The sequence below is a fragment of the Amia ocellicauda genome, chromosome 10 (genome assembly GCF_036373705.1).
Source record: "Amia ocellicauda isolate fAmiCal2 chromosome 10, fAmiCal2.hap1, whole genome shotgun sequence".
Taxonomy (NCBI): Eukaryota; Metazoa; Chordata; class Actinopteri; order Amiiformes; family Amiidae; genus Amia; species Amia ocellicauda.
The window spans coordinates 2,176,295-2,199,426 of record NC_089859.1 but is presented as its reverse complement, the minus strand read 5'-3'; the positions used below and the strand labels follow the sequence as shown (position 1 = coordinate 2,199,426).

General features: G+C 42.3%; 2 protein-coding genes across 2 annotated transcripts in view; both read right to left on the bottom strand.

Moving 5' to 3' along the window:
• Positions 1-279: 279 nt before the first annotated feature.
• Positions 280-6,402, bottom strand: fdx1b (ferredoxin 1b). Its single transcript, XM_066714706.1, has 5 exons — positions 6,324-6,402; positions 5,744-5,927; positions 4,343-4,470; positions 3,915-4,044; positions 280-2,098 (listed from the first exon to the last, which is right to left on the bottom strand). Exons 2-5 carry the CDS (start codon positions 5,914-5,916, stop codon positions 1,984-1,986), a joined length of 546 nt encoding a protein of 181 aa, XP_066570803.1. The 5' UTR covers positions 5,917-5,927; positions 6,324-6,402; the 3' UTR covers positions 280-1,983.
• Positions 6,403-10,056: 3,654 nt separating this feature from the next.
• The window catches only part of msna (moesin a), a 33,917-nt gene continuing 20,841 nt past the window's right edge, over positions 10,057-23,132 (bottom strand). Inside the window, exons 3-13 of the mRNA XM_066714705.1 lie at positions 21,561-21,656; positions 20,580-20,854; positions 19,907-19,990; positions 18,765-18,911; positions 17,603-17,699; positions 16,704-16,867; positions 15,919-16,049; positions 15,414-15,574; positions 14,574-14,666; positions 12,524-12,754; positions 10,057-11,401 (exon numbers count right to left, since the gene is read on the bottom strand). Of these exons, the coding sequence (XP_066570802.1) occupies positions 11,237-11,401; positions 12,524-12,754; positions 14,574-14,666; positions 15,414-15,574; positions 15,919-16,049; positions 16,704-16,867; positions 17,603-17,699; positions 18,765-18,911; positions 19,907-19,990; positions 20,580-20,854; positions 21,561-21,656 (1,644 nt within the window). The 3' untranslated portion in view covers positions 10,057-11,236. The remainder of the gene's footprint in view (positions 11,402-12,523; positions 12,755-14,573; positions 14,667-15,413; positions 15,575-15,918; positions 16,050-16,703; positions 16,868-17,602; positions 17,700-18,764; positions 18,912-19,906; positions 19,991-20,579; positions 20,855-21,560; positions 21,657-23,132) is intronic.

The window sequence follows — 23,132 nt, the reverse complement described above, 5'->3', positions numbered from 1 at the left end:
TTTCTTTTCTCTCTGGGAAACCAATGTAACACACTTAAGAAATATTTGAGGAACATTTATATCTATATCTGTTTAAATAGCGCTCGGCTGGATGCTGTATTGGTTCCCAGTTGCAGTTCACACAACAGATTACACAAGCCCTGTACACAATGATACACAAAGTGCCGGAAGCTGGAGGACAGGGAATCAGGGGCTGATTCATCGAGCAGCAGAGACGACACCTCGCGTGGCAGAGGTTTAGTAGGATGTGATTCGAGAACCAAGAAATTCCAGTGCAAGTACAGGAGGGGGGACAAAGTTTATTCGGTCTGGGTTGTTCTCTTGGTGGGGAAATATATGATCCTGTTTTACCATGCAAATTGGAATATATAGCCTTTCTTTGCCCAGTTAATGAGTCACTTGCATAAATATTCACTGACAATACAAACAATTTTAATATCGAGGAGAATGTGGCTTTATAAACTGTCACACGGATACATACAGCCCCCTGCTGGACAGTGCCTGTATAACAGCTCCATCTTGAAATAAAGAACCTGGGCAGGCAAGAACCAAACATAAATATTTAGGATGAAACCCGAGGAAAGTTTATGTTGGTGTCTTTCTGTTTATAAGCAGATCAATGCCTGCTTCTGGGTACAGGCCCTCACACTGTCATTAAAATTACTTTAAGGATAAGGCATACAGAGGTGTTTAGTTTCCATTCTTCAGAAACAGAAAATACAGAAAATAATACAGTTTTGCAAAGTGTACATTCCCAGGCTGAAACACATGTTTTATAAAGCTCTGAGAGATGCAGCCATCTCCCCTGCCTCATCTGCCTGCTTTGAGTAGAGAATTACATCCGTGAACTGCGAATAATGAACATCTGCTCAACAAAATAAGGAAATCACTGCCTTCGCTGAATAAAACATTGTGTAAAAAACACCTGCCCGCCAAGGACACCTTTCTTTCATGGAGTACTGGGATCACAGACAGATCCACGAGACAGCTTGTCTACAATGTGTTTAAAAGGTTTCAAATCTTCACAGATATCTGGAGGAAGATGGTGCCCTGTCGTCCCGCCCCGGCAGGTTCTGGTGACATGAGAGGAGCTGGGGGCCGCAGTGTCCTCCCATCCCGATCAGAACAGAGAGGTGCATTGTGGGAGTGTGATCTGGGCTCTGAGCAGTTTTCTCCCTGAAGCACTGAGTAAATAGTGCCGACATTATTTACTGGTAGATAGAACCACCAATGTGGTTGTCTAAAATATCACCTTACACTCTGCCAGTCGTGGTGCCCCCCGGTGGTAAAGTAACCCTGCGGCCTCTGATCCACTGTGGCACAGGAGTCTTGTTTCTCGCCTCGTTCCCTTTGATAGCACGGTGTTCATAAGCTGACACTGCTTTGTGTTTCACAGACACGCTCAGAGGCAGCGAGCAGAGAACGACAGCCACTGCAGGCGCTTTACCTTTATCTGTAATGAGCAACACGAAACCATCGCTGTGACTCCTCGGGCTACACTTTACTTAGATATACATAATGATTAAAATGAATTATCTCCACATGAGCCTACATGGAATGTATTGCTGTAATTTCAGTGTTAATAAATATGAAGCGAGCGAAATCAAAGGAGAGGTGTCCCTCAGCGGCCAATCTAAAAAGCTAACGTCAAAATGCACTTATAGCAATGGAAGGGTAGTTAGAGGAAAGATCTTAGAAGCATGTAAATGGCCGCTCTTCAGTCTGTTTAACAGGGAAGTCAACTGCAATGGTGGATAAGATAAATGGGCCAACAGGACCAGGCTCAGTATAAATGCTAATATGGCAACAGAACCAATGGCACTCATGATTTTATAATTACGGGCTCAGAACCAGTGGCCGGACACGCTGGGGCCGGAGAGCTCTGGACGGGACGGAGAGACGAGAGCTCTGTACTTAAACACGAGAGGGGTCTGCGGAGGCGTCTCTACGAGTCTCAGAGCAGCTCTGGACCGGAGCAGAGAGTCACTGGTTCTTCCTGGACTCGACCGTGGCTCGGATGTCTTGGACCTGCTGAGGTACACAGACCGTCATGCCATCCATCCACTTCTGAACACACAGCTGACAGCCGAGACGAGACCTGCAATACATCAAGAACATATACATACATACTTCCATACATCTATATCTATATCCTTGTCAATATCTATATTCCCAGCTAAACACATAACATTGTGGCAACATTGTAGCAGTGACCACAGAACAATGTCACGCTGTGGCAACACAGAGTTGTAGCCAGCAGGGGATGCTGTCAACACAATGTCCAGTAACATTAAAAAATGACATTCATGTAAGTATGCTCCAGAGAAAACACAGTGACAAATAATGAAATGAAAAACAGGAAAGGTGAAATGTTAAATGAAAAAGGAAAAATATATATATATATATATATATATATATACTATGTTTCCGATTTGTGCTTGATACACTGTAATTCCAGAGACGGCTATGACTGCGTGTGTCGCCTGCTTTATAGGAAGCCATGGTTATTCAGGCGGCCCATTTGCTTAAATAAGGAGTTTACACACAGCAAACTGCAGAAGAGCTGCTGGAAAAATATTGGATCAACCTACTTATAAAGGAAAGGAAACAGAAGTGGACAAGTACATTTTAACAACAACAAAAACATTTAATTGACATCACAAGGTGTTAGCAGATTTCAAAGTTGTTTTAAAAGTATAAACAGATATACTGTATGGTGCTTTGTGTTATGCTGATAGTGTAGGTATGTTGTAGTATATACTGCATAGTCAGGAGATTAGTGGTGGAAAGTGTGTTGTAATGTAAGGGAACAGTCATCAAAAGAATGGGCAAAACTTCTGGATTATTATATTACTTGTCATTTAGCAAATGCTCTTATCCAGGGTGACTTACATTCATACCCATTTACACAGCTGGGTATTTTACTGGAGCAATCTAAGTGAAGTACCTTGCTCAAGGGTAGAACAACACTGCCCCACCCAGGATTTGAACCTGAACACGTTGTGTAAAACAATCTCTGACATGATGTGTTAACTTCAGTGCATCTCTCTTCCACCTTAACAAAACCAACAACTGAGTTTGAAGACTGTTATCTCAGAATAGATCAACAATGTTGGTTTTTGTATTATAATAGGTAACGACTGTGTTCCTCATATAGGAGTACTACAGCCAGCTCCTCAACCGTTACACGTCCGTCGTGACGCATTGTGATATCCCACAACCGAGACTCGCAGCGCACTTCACACGGGCTGGGAGCAGAGGGTTTTTCACTCTTACCGGGTTTTTTTTAGATGGAGAAAGCCAGACCACTGCATTTATTTATTTATTTAAGTGCAAGCAGAAGTGGTTCCTTGATAGACTGCACATCAGCTCTCAGTGAGGGTTTAGAAATGGCCATTTAATCTGTTTACCCCTTTGAAGAACAAGCTGCTAATGTCTATAAAAGGCTCCAGAAAAGCCTCCTCACCACCCTCACTGTTTCCACATCAGATGCTGTGCTTGCTCTCCTCCGTGGGGCCGCCATGCACCTCCGCACTTCACATCACGTTCTCTAAATATATGATTGATTTTAAGAGACTGTTTACCCTTTCCTCAGCCCCTCATGTTCCCAACCCCACCTCGATGTGCCAGAGCACTGTTTCGAGGCCAGGTTCTAGGAATAAGACAAACTCAAGAGGACTTTCAACTTTCTGTTCTGTGTCTTTTGTACTCCAATCCCCATCACCTTCAGAAGGCGAGGCCAACTGGATCTTTTCACCATTAATTGCACATCAAATTGGTCTGAACATTCACAAGCTGAACTGAAGAGGCAGGGCTTGTGTAGCCGTATACTCTATTGAATTGCATTGCATTGCAGTGTATTTTATTGTATTGTACTATACTAAACTCGTGTCTCTGTATTGTGTTGAACTTACGTCTTGGTCAGTCCATAGGCAAGGTCAAGCATGTCCAGCTCCTCATCCACCATCGGGGGCATTTTCTCATAAATGTCTTCTTCCAAGATAAGGTGGCATGTTGAGCAGGCCAAAGTCCCCTCGCAGGCTCCTGTACGCGGTGTGAGATCCAGTGAGATGAAATAGAAAGAATAAACAGCCACAGAACTATCTCCTTAAACCTATCAGAGGAGTAACAGTGCAGAGCCATTCCCAGGACCGTTCTCCTCACAAGGGAAGGGGCTCTGTTTCGCGTCCGAAGCACAGACTGAACGCTTTGGATTTACAAACACAAGTGCCGGCCTTTCCCTCCACTGTCTATCTCATCACTCCAGTTGTGTACATTCAACCTACAAACTTACAAATCTGCAACCGTCGAAGGAGTATTTAAACCAAGAAGATGGACTCACCAAATCCGCTGATGTCCAGATTCTTGTTGACCACGACATCCAATAAAGTCTCACCCTCCGTCACCACCGTGGTCGTCTTGAGTCCCTCCTGGTTCACAAAGTGCACGACCACCTTGTCGTCAGACTTGCTGTGGAGATAAAACAGAGTGTCGCTAGGGTGGCAGATTGGTTTTCATCGACGCCTGTAATGGTCACCAAAAGAACATGCTAACAACACGGTCAGAAGCATGTTGTAACTTAGTGTTTTACTGGCAATTTCAAAAAACAACTGTTAGTCATTTGGAGTTTAAGTAGTTCCCTGTAGCTGAATTATTTGCACTTCCTCTTCTCAGTTCCCTGGGGATTATTGTACCTACATGTTTAGCACATTGTTGAATGCATGGAAAATGTAAAGCCCTCGCTGTGAAGTGTCACCTGCAAACTGAAACAGCACTGTGGATTTATCAATACTCTTGATCCAGATTTGCCACATTATTTCCATATTAATATATGTTTACATTATAAATATAACACAAATAGCTGGAGACAAAACTTTTATTTACAGCAGAGTTCTGTGAAAGCAGGTTTTTACATTCAAAGACTGACTGCAGGTGAGACTTTCATTCAGAAATAACCTTTATCCTTCACGTCTCATTTAATCAATAACGCAGTCGATTGGCTGCTTTCCGAGTCTTGAACAGCCTTGTAATCTGAACTGCAGGACCAAATTTCAAGGCCATCAGTCGCAGGAGAGTGAAAGCAGGTCTGCCTGCATTGGATCATTTGTTCTGTGGCAGATTTTGAAGAACCTTGTACTTATTTTCCTTTTGAAGACAGACAAACCCTCTCGTTGAGTCAAATAACCTTCTCTGGTTTTGAAAGTTTCTTTTACAGAACACAGAAATGTTCAGAGAGGGGGCTTGTGCCCTTGTGTGTGGATGTGTGCTCTGGCACGTCGTCTTGAAGACTGACGCCCCCCAGATGCAGGATGTCTCTGGTCTGACTCGTGTTATTGGAAAATTCAGAGCAACTGCAGAAATCCGAGCTTAAACTGCAACACTTCAACAGACACGTTAATAAAAGCGCTGAACGCGGGGGGCTGTGTGTGAGTCTGTCTGAGAGAGACACAATGACCTGAGTTGTGCTGTTGAGATGGTGAATTATAAACTCACATGAGGCTTGAGAATAAGGTGAATGTGATGTTGTGAAGAAGAAAGTTACAATGTTCTATAACAAATAAGCAATTTACGTGCAGAAGCAGAAAAAGTACAAAATCATCACAAGGAGCTCAAATGACAAATTAAAGAGATCTATGCACACAGAAATATAAATAGACAGTAAAATAACTATCTAAAGTAACTATCCCAGCACACAACTCGCAATATGTTTACAGGAAGGCACTGCTTTCACTCAGAGACTTACCTGTTCTCAGGTGAACTGCTATGAACGATCGGGCTGCTGCTGAAGCATCTGTGTTGGGAGGCCGGCGCTGTCTGGATGCTCCTGAAATATCCTGACACTGGCCGTTTCCCATGGCACAGCCTCCCGGGAGCGAGTACAGAGAGCAGAGAGCGGAGTCGCACACACCTTGCCATGCTGCGGAAATCTGCAGAGTCAGGAAGGTCCCAGTACAGATAGAGTCAAACGGCCTTGAAATCAGCCCTGCCCTCTGGGCTGGGTCTCAGACAACCAGTTTGTATCAGATACCATCATTTTCTATGACATTTCAGCTGTGCTGTTTAGAAATGCAAATAAATACACACATATATAAATTATATATACATTATTTTGAGCTCATTCTATCAATTAATGCTTTCAGTATATTAGAAATATGCAAATGCATTTGTCCAATATAAGTGCAAATTAATCAACTGTACAGTCTATAGCTGTTTATACCCCCAACCTCTTATCTGAATAATAGCAAAGCTGAGTTTGTGAATGCCGGGTTTGAGCCAAATGAAACAATGCCATTTTACTGCTAAGCCTGGTGACGTAAACTTACAAAATGTTAAATTTGAGTTAAAAGTCGTTCAATAACTGTTTGGTACTGCACAGTGGTGGATAAGACCGGGGGAGAGAAAACTACAAAAATCTCTTTTTAACAAGAGCCTTTAAAGGCAAAGATAATATAAACCACACAGTAGAAAGACATCATCCATCAGCTTCATTGCCATTAGCCGATCTGTCCTCAATCGCCAAGGCCTGACGGCCCTCCATCATCGCTCCTGCCAGCTCAGGCTCCCGCGAGGTCGGCCGGTGACATCAGCAGCTACGGAGGGGGAGAGGAGATCAGTGCTTCATTTATCAGGGTCTCACTCATTATCTCTTCCAGGAAAATGCTTTTCCCTCCGGCTGTCCTGCAATCAAGATTTTATTTATGTGTTAATCTATCTCTTTCTTTCGTAAAATTATACTCACTGAGTGTAGAGGAAAAATACCAATGACATTCACCTTATGCAACCTATATCAGACTAATTCCGGACAGATACTGGCTTTGACAGCTTCATAGCATTATTCAGATATTTTCCCTCAGATTTTGCCTTCTCTGTTTAAAACCAGCCCTGGTAATAAACTCTCCCCACACTCTTCCTTGGAAACATTATTCAGTGATTTATTTTAGTTTAATTTGTATGATTCGTTACACTAGTTATTGATGCTTTCTTTTTAGCTTCAAAGATTCCAGTCGACTAAAATGATTTAAGCAGGGGTTGACCAACATAAAACCGAGATGTCGAATGTGAGAAGAGGCAACCCCATCCCTTTCAAGTTTCTCACAAATTATTACGTGATGAGGATCTACACTGAGATATTTTAAAGGTAATTGTCATTAGAATCACTGGTTACATGCAAATAACTTTTAAGTCTTTATTGGGCAGCTTTGAAGATTCTGCAACAAATCAGAAAGCGTCCAAATGCAGTCATCAGATATCTAGATAGGAGTTGTGCAATAAAAGCTGCGCAGATGTTGAGCAAGGACACGGGGGTGTCATTGTAGCATTAGGCCGTCCACCATCTGATAGTCTGAGGGACCTTGAAGCAGCGCTTGTGCCGTGAGCTGAGTGGAATGACATAAAAGGGTTTCTCCTACACATGCCATCTCTTCAGAAGTGTATTTTTTTCATGAAAGCTCGGGGATTTTCAATAAAAGCCTCGGTCGAGGGAGGAGGGAGGAGGAAGGAGGCCTGAAACCTGCGTAGCAATGATTTGTCACCTACAACCCGCTTTCATGTGGGCTGTGACCCAAGAGAAGCGAGGGAGGCCTCCATCGAAGACTGAAGTGGAGGCTTGTATGAAGTTCAGCCGTGTCCCTGAGCAAGTCAGCGAAGGACAAAGACTGAGATTCCCTGGCACTTACTGCACACATGCAGGGGTCGTCTGTATTCACTGACATGTATGAGGCGCCGTTAGGGACATTATCACTGAAAAGACTTGCGCTCTCTACACTGAAAACGTCAAACCTTGCGCTCTCTACACTCAAAACGCTTGCACTGAAATCGAGACCAGATTGGTGACGTCAAAATATAATAACTTCTTGTGTGTATCCAGATTCATTAAAAAACGGTACATGGAAAGAACTGAACTTATTAATCTAGTATGATCTTCAAGATCTCTGTTGAGATGCTCTGAAGCTATCTCTTCCTCACTGAACTCGTGTCATTTATTTGTTCAAGGCAACGGAGTACTCCAGTATAGTATTGCCTAATTTCCTCTTTGTTACTGTTTGCATATTTCATCAACAAGGGATGTACCACAACAAAACTTAAAAGTACAAGCTTCATTTTAAACAAAGATAATTTTAGCTAGCAGAAAACAGATGTTGACTAACTGATCTCAAGTCACAATTTTACGGTTGTTTTGTTTACACGTTTCTAGTGTATCTATTGTCAGAACGTGTAGAGAGCGCAAGCGTTTTCAGTGATAATGTCACTAACGGCGCCTCATAGACATGTCTCCTCAAAAAGGACAGTCAACTGTGTGAATGACCACGCTGGCCTTACCCAGAACCTATCAGAAGCTTAAGGTCTGACCATTCTGCGTGTGAAGGATGGATCTCAAACACTTCAGACATTATTTTTTTAACATAGCAGGTAAATAATGAGCGCTGGCTGTGCGCTTGGCTCCCACGACCCACAGCGCTGCCCCGTCATGGATTTGCCATCTTATGGTTCTGCTGAAAAGGCAGAGTTTATTTAAGAAAGCAATGGAAGTAGGGAGGATATTTTAATTAGCTCATTATGGGAGAAGAGAGCTCACCTCTTATCTCAGGAGGTGCGTTTCAGCTCTAAGAATCGATTTGCAGTTCCTTCCATTTCATTAAATTGGTTTAAACTCTTCATAAGACAAGATGTTCAGTATATGTAAAGATGGGGTGAAACGATTGACTGAGGAAATGCACAGGAGAAAGTTATATATATATATTGGGGTAAGTGCCTCTGCTCAGCCCTTCTTTTGTGCTATGCAGATCTGCCTGTATATTTTACATAACAGACCTAGAATGGTCAATGAAGGACACATGGTAATTAAGTATTTTTTACCACAAAAGGTACGCCCTCCTTGTGGCACTTCACATAGTTTTGTTTTGTTTTGATCAAAGTTTATCAAGACAATCAAAGTCTATATCTGCACCCAGTAAACATGAATGGCTCCTGAAGAATCACAAAAGTGATTGCTGTAGCTAGTTATGTGGATTAAAGCCAGGCATTAGAGTAAAGCTGCAGTATTTCCCCATCCCATCAATGCAATCAAATGATTAACTAGAATGCATATCTCTGTAATTGCTGATCACTAATGGGTGTTACAGCACGAACTGGAGAAACTATCTATAATAAATATGGCCAACAATGTAGTGTCCATTAATAGTTATATTATCCAATAGCTGTGATTTATGTAAAAGTAATAAAATAAACCAAAGTAGAACTACAGCAAAAACAGTGAAGTTGCATTTCTACTAGAAATGTGTGCATTCTGGTACACATAGGGTTGTGTCTTTTCAAGAAGTGCAGCTGACATTTTTGAGAACCGAAAGAAAAAGATTTAAACAAAATTCTCCATTATTTAGCTTACAATATGCAATACAATAAAATGAACTTGCATCTTTATTTTAGTTGTATTGCATAGCACTGTTGTTCTGCTGGAAGAGAACTTAACATGATCTGGACTGTGAATGAAATATTTATCTTGCTCTCTAACTCCCTCTGCTGGGCTACTAGAAGAACACAGGAAAGACAGGATGATCACATCAGGTTTTTCCAGCAACTGAATTATTCAGAAACTTCAATTTGTCAGATCTCCTGTAATATTTATGCAGTATTGACTATAGTAAGGTGTCAAATTCATATTAATCATATAAAAATAAAATATTGGAAATTGCAAGAGAATTATGAAGGAAAAAATAAATAAAACAGTCAAGACCCCCAAATCAAAATGTGCAAAACCATAAGGAAACAGATTACTGAAGATATGAGAAAGTTTAACACCAACCTAAGAAACCATTGAAAATATTGGCATCATCAAAGATGCAGAACAACACCTGCAAACAGGAAAGATGTTGAGATGCGATTAATCAGAAGAGAATAAATCTACAGAAACCTACAGCCCACGTAGTGAGGACGGCAGTGAAGACGAAACGTTGATTGTTAGTATTGAAATATCAGCTACAAACTGCAAAGCTGGAGATGTAATATGAGCAAAAGCAAGAAAAGATCAAAACAGCAGGAATGTCATGACACATCAGCTTTGCTTTTGTTTTTTTATTAACAGTTTTGAAATGAAAACTTTTCAAGCAGCAAACGTTTGTACGAAACAAGGCACTGCCTGGTGCTAATGTAGCAATGCAATATTAACATTCTCCAGATAAGATGGTATACTGTCTTTCACATAATTTAATTAACAAAACAAAAGCTAAAACTAATATCCTAATGGGACTCTTACATTAGTAATACATACATGTCTTTCTTCTTTATAAAATCACAAAGCTATTGGTGTTTTTTTTTCTTTTTTTATTAATAACAAAACAACAAAAATGGAATTGTTCTAGACACGCCTCGACACAATTAGGCTGTGTACAATGTTTGTGTTGTAAAACAGCTGATACATCTTATTATACAATATTTTGCAAAAGATTTGTTATATATATAAAAAAAGAAACTCCTATGTAACTTTAACTACTGTGCATAGCTAGAAGAGTCGTAATAGATACACTCAGTATATAATTGGGAAACATTACCGACTACAAAAGGAGCGCTTGTGGTTTTGAAGTGATGGATATTGGATTTTATTCTAATACATTTTCTTACAAAATAATACTGCAAAGTATTGGCTTTTGCACAAAGAAATGATGTGCCTCCGAAGGAACACAACACTGTAGACCCAAAAACAGAATCTTCAAAGCTTTAAAAATTCAAATAAACAAAAACAACTTCAAATACAGTTTTCTGCTTCATTTTCCTTTACTGAAATAACTAACAGTGGAGGGTCATCCAATTTTGCCAACTCCTCACTACAAACCTGCAATTATTTATTGTGCTAAGGCACTGAGAGACAATGTGAGAAAGGCCCGTCTTAAACGCATGGTTTAATGTCCTTCTATGCTAGAATGCAGCCTTATTCCCTGGCTTTTGGAGACTCGCACCGTGTGCTCAAGGGGGATCAGTCGAGAGTGGGAACAGGGACACAAGCGAGGGCGGGGGGGGCAGGGCAGACATTTTGTTTATGTGCGGTTTGGTTGTAAGCAATAGCTTAAGCTTTAAAGAGCAGCCACTGGATAAGAAGTGACAAAGCAGTCGTCACGTCAAGTGGACTGACTTCAATCAGAACCGAGCCGGGTTTAGAGGAACAGGCAGGTTTGCAGCGGAGAGGCGCGGCGCACTGGGACTCCTCTGTAGTGGTTCCAGCAGTGCCGTCCGCCGGCACGTATCACATGGACTCGAACTCGTCGATGCGCTGCTTGGTGTTGCCTTGCCGGATCTGGCGCAACGTCTTGTACTTGTCTCGGCCGGCCTTCACGTTCTCGGCGTGAATCATGTCGTTCTGCGTCTTCTTGGTCTCGTCCCGGGCATTGGCCAGCTCGGAGCTCAGAGCCTGGATCACAGACACGACAACAAAAAGAAACACAAACGCACAACGGTCACAATCCCAACAAAGGAAACTTAGCAAGACATACAGGAGGTCATGCCAACCATTAATTCTGGGTCCGAGAAAGGAGACAGGTTCTGATCACAGCCGTAGCGCGTACCATGTATCAGCCAACACGCCTCCCTTCCTGACCCTTTCCTCTGCTTTAAGTCTTATAAAAAGGTCTCTGTGATCCATGTTTTGACTAGATCAAATTCTATTGCAATATTTTACACATTTACATTTACAAGAATTACACCTCGAATGTGGATTTTGACGGGTTGGCAGCACAGTGTGGCACACTATGGATTGGCAGCGTTAGATACAAAAATAAATAAAATAAAAAAAACAGACCTAACTCTGATGAAAACCTTTAATTAACCATGACTTAAATCAGCTAAATCTCCTTTCAACAACTGAGATCAAACTCTGGAAAACAGCCATGCTTCCAATTAATTAAACCTCCTCACCGGCAGGAGAAATCTTTTGGATTGAAAAACCACAAATCGCAACCTTTAAAAGCTGAATGATTGTGAAATGATTTTCCATATCATAGAATTATTTCTCCCAGGTTAAACCAGCTGCTTCCCTCTCCCTCTCTGTACCCCACGGTGTCCCACAATGCACCTCTCTAATTCTCCTGGGATCCATTTCAAGTGATGTTAGAAACGCTGAAACTACATTTATTTTAGTACTTTTGATTCTGCTTTTGTGCAACTGCTGTGGATTCAGAAAACTTAGGAAAAGCCTCCTCTTAGGTTTTGCCTCAAGCACTACTTGAGTTTAAGAGTGTTGCAGCACAACATACACAAACACTGAAGTCAGACGCTAGTTAAGGGAGAGGCGGCTATATTAAATACATACGTTATTCAATACTTAACAGTTTGCTAACCCTTGATTAACACAATTGTTCTTATATCAGCAAGTCTGGGACAGGCATTGAAACTGATATAGGGAGAGATACTACACTGTGAGACAAAAAGATGGTGAGATTTAAGGTTGGAGTTATGAAAGGGGAGGTACAAACAGTGAAGAGAGCGCGGTAAAGCCTCTGAGAGGGACGGCCCGCTCCCCAGCACCCCCACTCACCAGTAGGTGCTTCTGCACGCGCTCGTTCTTCTCCGCCTCGGTCATGCGCTCCTCCTCACTGCGGTCCTTGTAGGTGCCGGCGGACGTGAGCTCGGCGCTGGCCTCGGCACTGCTCTCGTCGTTCTCGTCATGCTCGTTCTCAGCCTGGATGGGCTCCTGCACGTGGGTGGACATCACCTTGTTCTTCAGCTCCTCTTTGGTCTTCTCCAAGTCCTCCTGGACCATGGTGGCCTGCCAGAGACAAAGTGTACCGTTTACCGGGAGTCTGGGGGAGAAGAACGCCTGAAGAGATCGCACCAACTCCAGCGGGAAAATCGGTGAGGTTTTTAGGCGTTGTCTGTGACAATACACAACCTCGTCATCATTACCAAACAGGTCAGGAACTAAAGGTTGTCTGTAGTTACTTTTTTTTTTGTAGTAGTAGTCATATTATTTTAGAAAGCTTCTGGGAGTATTGTGGATTAATATAATTTTCAGGGATGTACATAAATGTCAGAAATGTATAAAGGTTTGTGAAAAAATTACATCCAGGTCCAGGCTTGTGATCATCATCAGACATCAAAAGTCATCCAAAGTATTTAATCCCATACTACGTGTGGGTTCACAGCGGCTCACAGCCTAGCCCCTCGAATAACAGACTCCCATGGGTGCTTTATCAGAGTGGTAGTAATCGACAGACGCCCAAATGTTTCCTGTGTCTGGAACAAGGTACGTGCCGAATGTGTTTTTTGTTCCCGCTGGTGTCCTACCCTGAAAGATAGTCCCTCTCATATATATGTTGCCCATTATTTTGTCAGCAAACTATTTCAAGACATATGGGAAGCCTGTCCTATCGATGGGTTTGGCAAAATGACAAATTCTGTTCCAAATGACAACCGCTCCAAACGTTTCTTAGGCCTTTCAGTCCTGAAAACAGTGACCACAAAAAAAAAGGCGCTCTCTCGCTGGGCATCGCTGTATTCCTGTTGAGCCCAAACCCACTACCTGGACAAAAGAAGTCAATACCTAGTTTAATGAAGTACTTGGTGGAAGGAAAACAGTAGATCTGGGAGTCCTACAGGCACGATGGTGGTTAACCCAGCCTGACCACAGTCCAATTTACCACACCATTTCTTTAGCACACTAGAAGGCACACATGACATGAGAGAGAAAAATGGAGGACAACAGGATAATTCACAGATCATGAAATAGCTGGATTTCTGTCCTACATCGCTGGGAAGAGCAGCATCGCACTTCTCTAAAAGGGGCAGGTTCTTCGAGGACATATACAGTGAGGTGGGCTCACTTCTCCAATTGAGAAGAGTCTGCGGTTCTGCAAGTAACAGATATGGAATGATCGGCTATCTATGAACGTTATGTCTTTTGCAGGAGAAACAATATGAAACATTAACTACAGCATTAATAAAAGCACCGCCAAATTACGGCCAGTTATTCAAAAAATAAACGTATTTGAAGGAGCCGCAACAATCACGTGATGGGACTAAACTGCTCTCCTGCGTGAATCCGTTTGCAAGACGGTGACGGTTCTGGTCTTGCGTGGCCAACGTCAGGGTTTATTTTAGGCAGCACAATAACAGGACATTTGGGAATTGCCATTTATAATTGTCTTTTCAAAAGTTAAAATATGGAAAGTATCACAATGGGGCATCAGACATCCTCCCAGGCAAACAGGATTTCCCTGCCTCAGAGAAAGCAAGACCACCCTTCAAAGACAACCGGAGCTCACCAACGCCTCGGACGGGCCCCACGCCTCCCCGCGGGGCCGAGCGCAGAGGTCACGCATCTGTTCGGCATACAGAGACACAACTGACACTCTGGGGATGTGACACAGAAGTGCGTTATCATGGGAGCTGAAGGGTGTCGGTGCAATTCTACAGCCGGTTATAAGCAACGTCTCCCTCCAGTGAAATTGTTGTCTTTAAGTGACGATCAATACGTTCATCAGAGAAATTTGGTTTGTCCTCTGTAACTTCTGTTCCTGCTGGCTGTTTAGTTGCTTATCTGAAATCTTTCGTTTTGCTCAGTCATGCTAGCACAGCTCGGCTCTTACCTTCGTCTGCCACTGCATTGCTTCCTCTTCCTTCTTCTGCTTTGCATCCTCCAGGAGAGAGATTTTGGAGGTCAGTTCTGCCAGCTCAGTGGCCTGCAGAGGAAGAGTTTGGTTTAGTGTACGTTTGTTCTCGAGTTCCCAGCAAACACCGTCAATAAGATGAATTTCCTAACTGCAAAGATTTGCACAAACCCCCAGCCTCCCAACCAATGATGGGAACCCTTCAATTAGTTGATTAATACAAACCTTATTCAAGTTTATATGTTTTGTAACACCACAGTTGTTGAATTCTGTTTAACAAGTTCACGTACATAAACATGGTCACAAAGCATTTGTATTTTCTGCTCATATATGTAAATGCATGTGATTTCTTGCATTTGCTTTATTACTTTTCCTTTTTTGCTTAATTCATCTCAGTATTGTGTTGAATGTACACATCTGTCACCCTGGATAAAGTGTGTGCAAAATAAGTAAAAGATAATAACAACCGCAACCTAAAAACAAACAAGAAATGTGCAGAATGCCATCCTGTGCCAAGAAACTTGGTTTGTGTTTAAATAAAACAGCCCTGTATAGAATACCTTTGCACCTCTTAAAATGTGTAAAAGGTAAATGGGACACTTTTCTATGGTGAGGAAACATGCTGCATTTCAGGCAGGACTCAAATGTATGTAATGATCTTGTTCTGCCATTATTAAGGGCCCATCCTTCACAACAATCTGTTCCACTCGCACATCCCTCTATAAGAATAACGTCCTCCTCCGAGAGCCTCGTCAACCTGGTGCTAATGAGCTTTGAAAAACGCATCTGCAGCAAGTTCACCCTCCCTCCCTCCCTCACCAGATGCTCCTGGTTCTTCATCTGGTTCTCAGACTGGTGCAGGAGGGCGTTCTTGGCCTCCTCCGCCATCCTGCGCTCCTTCTCTAGCCTCTCGGCCTCCTCCTGGGCACGCTTCCTCTCCTGCTCCAGCTCCAGGGCCCGGCGCGTCTGCTCCTCCAGCTCTGCCGAGACCAACCACAAGCCCGTCAGACAGGCAGAGAGCAGGAGCTGAACATCATCAGATTCCAGTAATTCCTCATGTCATTTCTGTTATTCTTTTTGAATATGGTTCCAGATTGGTCTGCCCATTCTCACTGACATCTTGTGCGTTTTTTCTATCATTTTACTTTCTCAAACATGAAATGTCTCCCGTTCAGATACAAAGGTACAAAACAAAAATAAATAAGTAAATACATAAAAAGTGGTTAAATGTCTACTTTTATGACAATTGTTTTTTAACATAAATCCATTTTCCACTCAATGCTTGTTCACGGTTTCCCTGTTTTTTTGCTCTCCCTGCCCTGACCTTGCTGTGCCTTCTTCGTCTGCTCCTCAATCTGCCTCAATCGCTCCATCAGCTCCTCCTTTTCACGTTCAATCTTCTCTTTCTCCTTCTCCGCCAGCTCTCTCTTCTTCTTCTCATTCTCAAGCAACGCCCTGCAGGCAAGACAAACACACGACTATTCTTAAGACAAAGCTGTCCCGTCAACATGAATCCCCTCGTGCCTTATAATACGCTATCCAGGCTGTGTGACGTTTGCCGAGGACCCAAGGAATCATGTTTCGGTGCTCAGGACAACACTAAGGGGACACATTTTGCACAACTTAAGCATTTCTATTGGGGCCTAGATTAATCACAGCTTCAACACACCACGTTTGTGTTTGCCACAGGTTCACCTAATGGAAGTCAGAAATTTGAAAGTAACCTTGGCTTTGGTCACTATTAATGAACAATAGCTATAAGCCAACCAAAAGGGGATACTTTTTGATAAATGTCCAACCTTATATTGATTGTTTGTTAAATAAAACACAAAATGAGCACAAAACTGACTTATCTGCGTTACTTTCAAGGGAGTAAGATAAGAAGCTGGTGACAGTGATTTCAAATCCAATTTCATTTAAACTCTTTGAAAGGGCATTTGAAAGCCATTTTCTCTTGTGAAATCACAGTATGTACCCTTGCATTGTCATTTCTATGTCTGGACACCTTTATATATGTGGGTGGAAGGAAGGGATCGGCTCATACGTTCGGCGGTATGAACCTGCTCTGAAACCGTGTTCTGGTTTCGGGGTGAGGCGGTTCCCACTGACCTCTCCATCTGCTTCTGGTGCTTCTCCTCGCGGGCCTGGGCCTTCATCTGCTGCACCTCGATGGTGTCGGGCTTGCGCCGCCGCATGTACAGCTCATGGTTGCCCATGCAGAGGGCCAGGATGCGCTTGTTGATCCGCAGACGGGGGGCATAAAACACGAAGTCCTGAAACACAGCGCACCATCGGGGGGTCAGAGTCATACATGAATCGGCACAAAAGGACAAAGGACAAAGGACAAAATGAAGGGCAGAAATATACAGATTTAGACCGTCTTGGTGATTTAAAAAATGTTAATAACCAGCTGGTGTTTTGCAAAATACAGTGGAGAATTTATCATCAGCTTTTCAGATTTTGTGTAGAATTGCGTTTCTGTTTTGGTCTTGTTTTGTGATACAATAACAAAACGTCTGGAGAGAGTAAACAGCACAAGAGAAATCCCTCTCTCCGTTACATCTCTCCAGAAACATTCTCCTCCACAGACAACATCATTCACACGGCAGGGCCAAGAAACTGCGATTACAGTGAAGGAATTAAACACTTCTCATGCAGGGAAAGATGCATTGGGGAAACATCTACTGGATTTTTTGAGAATCTCTGCAATTTCACCAATTATGTCAATTTGGGCCATTTTCTGCATTTTTCCTTTCACACAAAGGACAGCCCTGCTTATTTAACCAATTTCAGTTCAATGTAACCAATGTTCTCTGTCATTTTGAAAGAACAATGGTTAAAGTTTAAATTCATAAAAGCTTAGTATTTATTTTGTATCTAGATCTGAAACAGGTAATCGAATATAAGACAACATAAAGCTCTTCACCATTATCCATCTATTATCAATTTAATACTTAACAGCAAGTGTGCGAAATCTAGCAGCAGGGACCAGACTGAGCTGTACGTACCGGTGCTTTCTTGTCGATGGGTTTGATGACAAACTTCTTATCGTTAAAGGAAATATTTCTAATTTCACTCCATGGGAATCCAATCTTGGGAGTCATCCTTCACAGAAGAGAAGAACATTCTCAATATTGAGCGACACACCATGCGTTAATATATGCTGACTGTGCCCAAGAATGGCGCTTGTGTTGTACATCCATTCAGCCGTCAAAACTGCAGCGTAACAGCCATTTTAACAAATAAAACTGCCATGATAACAAATACAAAAACACCTAGCATAGATGTTGGCATGTACATCTACGGAAAAAGAGTAATTAGACTAAATATAGGCCAATTTAGTTAATTATAAAGGTTTAGTCTACAGACTGAATGCCCCACCTAAAAATGAATCTTTACAGTTACAGAGTTACAGAGGTCTGAAAAACTAAATTAGGAATTCCATGGCTGTGTTTAAATACTGGTAAATAAAGGACTAGGTCCAGACGGAACCCGCTATCACAGATATGTGACAAAAAATGTCAGAAAGTCTTTAAAAGGTAGAATTCACACAGAACTAAAATGATTCTCAAAATGAAAGTATTACCATCGGTCACAACAACAAAAGTAATATCGTAATCACACAATAAAATTATAGTCATATAAATCACAATAAAATGAAGCCCTAAACCTGTACAAATTCTACCTCATTTCCACATTGTTTTAGTGCTCACCTAATACATTCGGGTTCACAGAGGACAATTGCATTTCATGTTTTAATTTGAGGTACAGCACTCATGTATCAAACAATCTCAGTCTGAACTAAAATGTCAAATCGATTGGGAAAAGGTGGCACAACGAAGATGATGCCAGCAAAAAATACACCACCTCCAAATCGCAAGCGGTCGTGCATCGATCATTTTCATGTAATTTTTAATAGAAATCACATTTTGTACCTTCTGTCAGCATACCATTGCCCACTGTTGGAAGCAGATGCTGTTAGAAAGCAATCTGTATTTCTTTATAGAACATTAAAACCAATACATTAATCTCTTCAGATTTTCCGTAGAATATCAGTCCAATTATTAGAATTCAGCTGTAGTGCCTGAAGTCACGACACTTCATCTACTGTCACAAAGTTTTACCCGCATGTCAACACAGCCCATGAAGAGAAGACAGTACTTGGCTTACTTGTCATTCTGCTCATATATATTGAGGCCCAGAGCATCCACGCCCAGCCACAGCTCGGAGCCCTTCTTGTTCTTGATGCTGAAGTAGTTCACCCCGTACATCTCGAGATCCTGGGCGATCTTCAGGTACTCCATCATTGAATCCTCCCTGTGGGGAAAAAACAAACCGTTCTGAGCACAGCTGCGCCAGCGGGGAAGTGCAGGTCCCAACAGGTGTTCAGATCAGATCAGATCCGACCACAACAGGCCACACAGTAGTGCGTTTGATCCTCAATTGTGGTGAGAAGAATCCTTTGTATAAAAACATGAGGAGGCCTATTGAAGCACATGCACAATGAAAACCCTGGGATGATGAGAAACCGTCCCAATTCATGACTGTTCAGAATAGAGGTGGATCGTGTGGCCACCGAATACTGACTTGATTGGCATGTTTCCTTCTGGGCCCATTTGTATTTGGACCAAACTGCTTGGCTTCACTGTGCAGATCTCACAATATTTTACCTTCATGGCCAGGCTAATTGTATAAGGTCACAGTATGTCCTGCACTCTCTACGAAGCGCTTGACAGGTAATTTGGTTAGATCTTCATTTTGAGCTACTAACACTAATTGGCGTTACAATATTGACCTTCATATTGAGGCCTAAAAGCCTGTGCACAGCCCTCCATTTCTAACCAGACTTTCATTGTCACTCATTCTCGCGCTGCTTCGCGATTTATCCAAGCAAGCTGGAAACATAAATTATTCTCAGGAAAGCTCTGGAGAAATCAGGTTGCATTGTCTGGCTTGTAAATGTCAATTGAATTTGATTGGTTTCCATGAGGTGGCAAGGTTTCTTGGGTTTCTCGGAGAGCGTTTGCACAGCATGTTTATATCTTTTCAAAGGCAGGTGTGCCATGCAAGACGGGAGCCAAAGAAGAGTCCCATCTCTGTGTAAACTCAGGATATCCTATTTGGAACAGAAAAGCAGAGAACCACTCAAGTTCTCCTATAATGTAAACTCGGTAAGCCAGGAGGAGAATAACAATAGGGTTTTTGAAACTGAGCTTAAAAAAACAGAAGTAAACTGAAAACCATCTCAGCAGGGAGGTTAGTAAGGTGTATAACCCCAGAGTGGAGGTGCCGTCAGACTCTTTGCTACGTACCTCAGCATCCCTCGGTGTTCCTCATGCCACACCTGAATTCGCTCCTCCCACTGGTCCTTATTCAGCTTGTGCTGCTCCAGAACCCTGTAGGCAGAACAGGACCGCTTGAGAAATCTCCCGGCCGCTCCCTGTGCAAGCCTCGGCTTCTCTCACTGGCTTTCAGTCAAACAGTTTTTTTTTTGGAGCATCACAACCTTGAAATACCATTAAAAAGCCTCCAGACACGGATTCCAAAACACGAGGAGGCAACTTCTGGTTTTTGTTTTTCTCTTCTCATTCCTTAAATAGTGCAGGCAGCAAAGGCTCTTGGGAAGGAATGGCTGAAATTAATCTTTCCCTACAGAGCCCCTGAGCTTAAAAATAATCAAAGTAGATTTTTTTTTTTTAATATTTAAAAACAGAAGATGGTTTATCAAAGCTGGGTTTGCTTCATTATGGTTAACACACAGACAGACACACACACACACACACAGTTCTGTATCCTGGCTTCAGTTGGTTTCTCAACATAAGTGTGTAATATGTTTTATATTTGTAATATGATAAATGCAGGACTGACAAACATTTGTCAGTGTGTAAAACGCAGATGGCTTCGATGGCTGTTTAATGCCACGGCTCTGAAGATTTGCCTTGACAGCTCTACACAAGGAAGGGAAAAAACAAACCGGAGATGTACCTCTGGGGCAGCATCTTGTCGTTGGCCAGGTAGCCGGGGTTGTGGCTGTCTTTGTTGAAGTCTCCGTACTTGGCCTGCACGGCGTAAGAGGCAAGCAGCACGGCCGTCTCTGGAGGGCAGTAGATGTCGTCGTTGAGGATCCCCTCCTTGACCTGCAGGAAGAACAGGCGCTGCGTGGTTTCCTGGATCAGTTCCTCCGACACGTCCTCGGGGTAGAACTTGGCCCGGAACTTGAACAGCAGCGGACTCTCCTTCCGCACGTCCTGCGCAGTCACCTGGTCGGAGGTAAACAAGAGCCACGTGTCAGAAGGGCTGGCCGAGGGGGATCCTGGAGGGCCACGTGGGTCTCCTGGTTTGAGTTACTCGGTTGAAGCGACTGGACTAAAGAACACCTCACCCTCATTATTTTACAAATCAGCGTTTCCCAATCTACGTAGGATTTTTATGGATTTAATTTAAAAGGCAGCACTGTTACAGGTTACAGAACACAATTCAGTCTTTTAAACCATCAGCAGCAAAGACTGATTACAAATAAATAAAACGAATTAGGACATGGATGCACAAGATGTTGCATCCCTCCAAGAACTGAGATAGGGACCCCAGATTTGGGTGGTCCTCAGATGAAGCCTAATTAAAACGAATTTAATAAACTGCTAAGAAGATTGGAGGTAAGGAAAGAAAAAAAATACAAAAGACTCAACTTTAATTACATTTTTCCAGCCTTCAAATTCAAATCTTTCCTTTTTTTATAATTCTATTTTCTTTCCTCAAATTGTACAAAGGCCTGCGACGACTCCCTCACGTCAGCACATGTGGAATTCAAAGCTGAATTATTTACCCCCCCGCCACCCCCAACTCTTCTGAAGATTACTTTACGTAAAGTTGGATTTCTTTAATCTGCGGTGAAAATTAAATCCATCCAGCTATTCATTTGATCCTCGCCTACGCTTATAAGACCTGGTAAAACTGAAACCCGCTCACCTTTTTATTGAGTTTGAGCCACGTGGAGAAGCCCTTGGTGTCCTGGTACTGCAGCCCAAAAAACCAGACTTCGCGCAGCCCGATCGTCTTCACCACCTGAGACAGAAAACAACAAACAGTGCTTGTTAGTGAAGCAGCCGTACATAAACCCAGTTGGAGTCGGGTCTGGTTTTCTTCCTTGAACAACGTGGAGTTTTAATTCTGCAAAACTGCGGGGAACTTTCTAATATAACAGCAGGCTGCCGTTCAATTTTAAACTTGTGTAATAATGCAGATCAGATTTAAAAACTATTGTAACATTGTTCTCCTCTGGACCCCACCGCCACCACCTTCAATTTCATTAGGAATATTGTGTTAAGAAATTTTTCCTGGAAAGTGTGTGCAAAAGCTTGTAAAATAAAGAGACTAACCTTGAGAACTGATTGTATCAAACGATTCAAAGCTTAAATTAAAATAATCCACTGGTTTAAAAACAATAAATAATGAAGCTATATCTCCTTCTCTTTTCACAATCCATTTCACTAGAATCCATCAATAACGAATCAAAAATGTTTGGTTTTTGTTTAAGTTTTAACTGAATTTAATGCTGTGCCAAAGAGTTATTGAAAGTGCCTCGGGGGCTCTGGTTGTGTGAGCACAAAACCACCGGGTCACAGGACACCAGAGGTCATGGGAAAATGGGTGGGATGGGTTTTGAGAAGGTTGAGAAAACAGTCGATCTTCTGGATAATAATGAGGAACAACAGCAGCTTAAAAGCTCATTAAATACCCACACGGACCAACACGAGGGAAGCACAGCGAAGAGGCTTGGTTTTGTTTGGATTGTTCTGGCAACCCATGTATATATGAAACATATAGATTCACGATTACATTTTCCCTATTCCTGTCAGGACAAAAATGCTGTAACTCGCACTTAAAAATAAAAATGTGGAAATGGTGAAAAAGTATGAAGGGATATGGTAATCACTGAAAAGAAGTAGCAAATGCATTATCTAGATTTTTTTTATCGTAATTTAAGGATTTTAAAACGGCAAGAAAACTATGAAAGAAACTGGACAACAACAAAGATTCTTAAGGCAGGTTAACAAAGTATTTAAAGATCCATTTGTCTCAATTTTTCACCCTGCAGGCCTACCAAAATAGGACATATGCTTCATTGTACAGGAACAATGTCTTATTCAGAAAAGAGATTAGAGTCTTCCTGTGAAAACATGCTTGTTTTCCCCCCCGTTTTCTAAATTTGCTTCCCCGATACTCCGTCTCCAGCCTTCAAACCCAGCGAGTGCCTCGAAGCCTCCAGGCTGTCCCAGGATAAACACACTTATCTTCACGTAGGCCTGGGATTCAAGGATAAACCTCGACTACCGACACCCTGTTTGGGCTTTGTCACTCCACAGCTCAAAACTTTAAAGCACCCAACTGCACGAGATGAGGCATGGTATTCTAAGACAACGAAATTCTTCCAAATTATTATTATTTTTAAAACCACATAATTTTAAAAGTTGGGGAAAATAAATGTTTTACGTGTATAACTGCCTCAGGCAACCTTTGCTCCTTGTCAACTGAATTCCC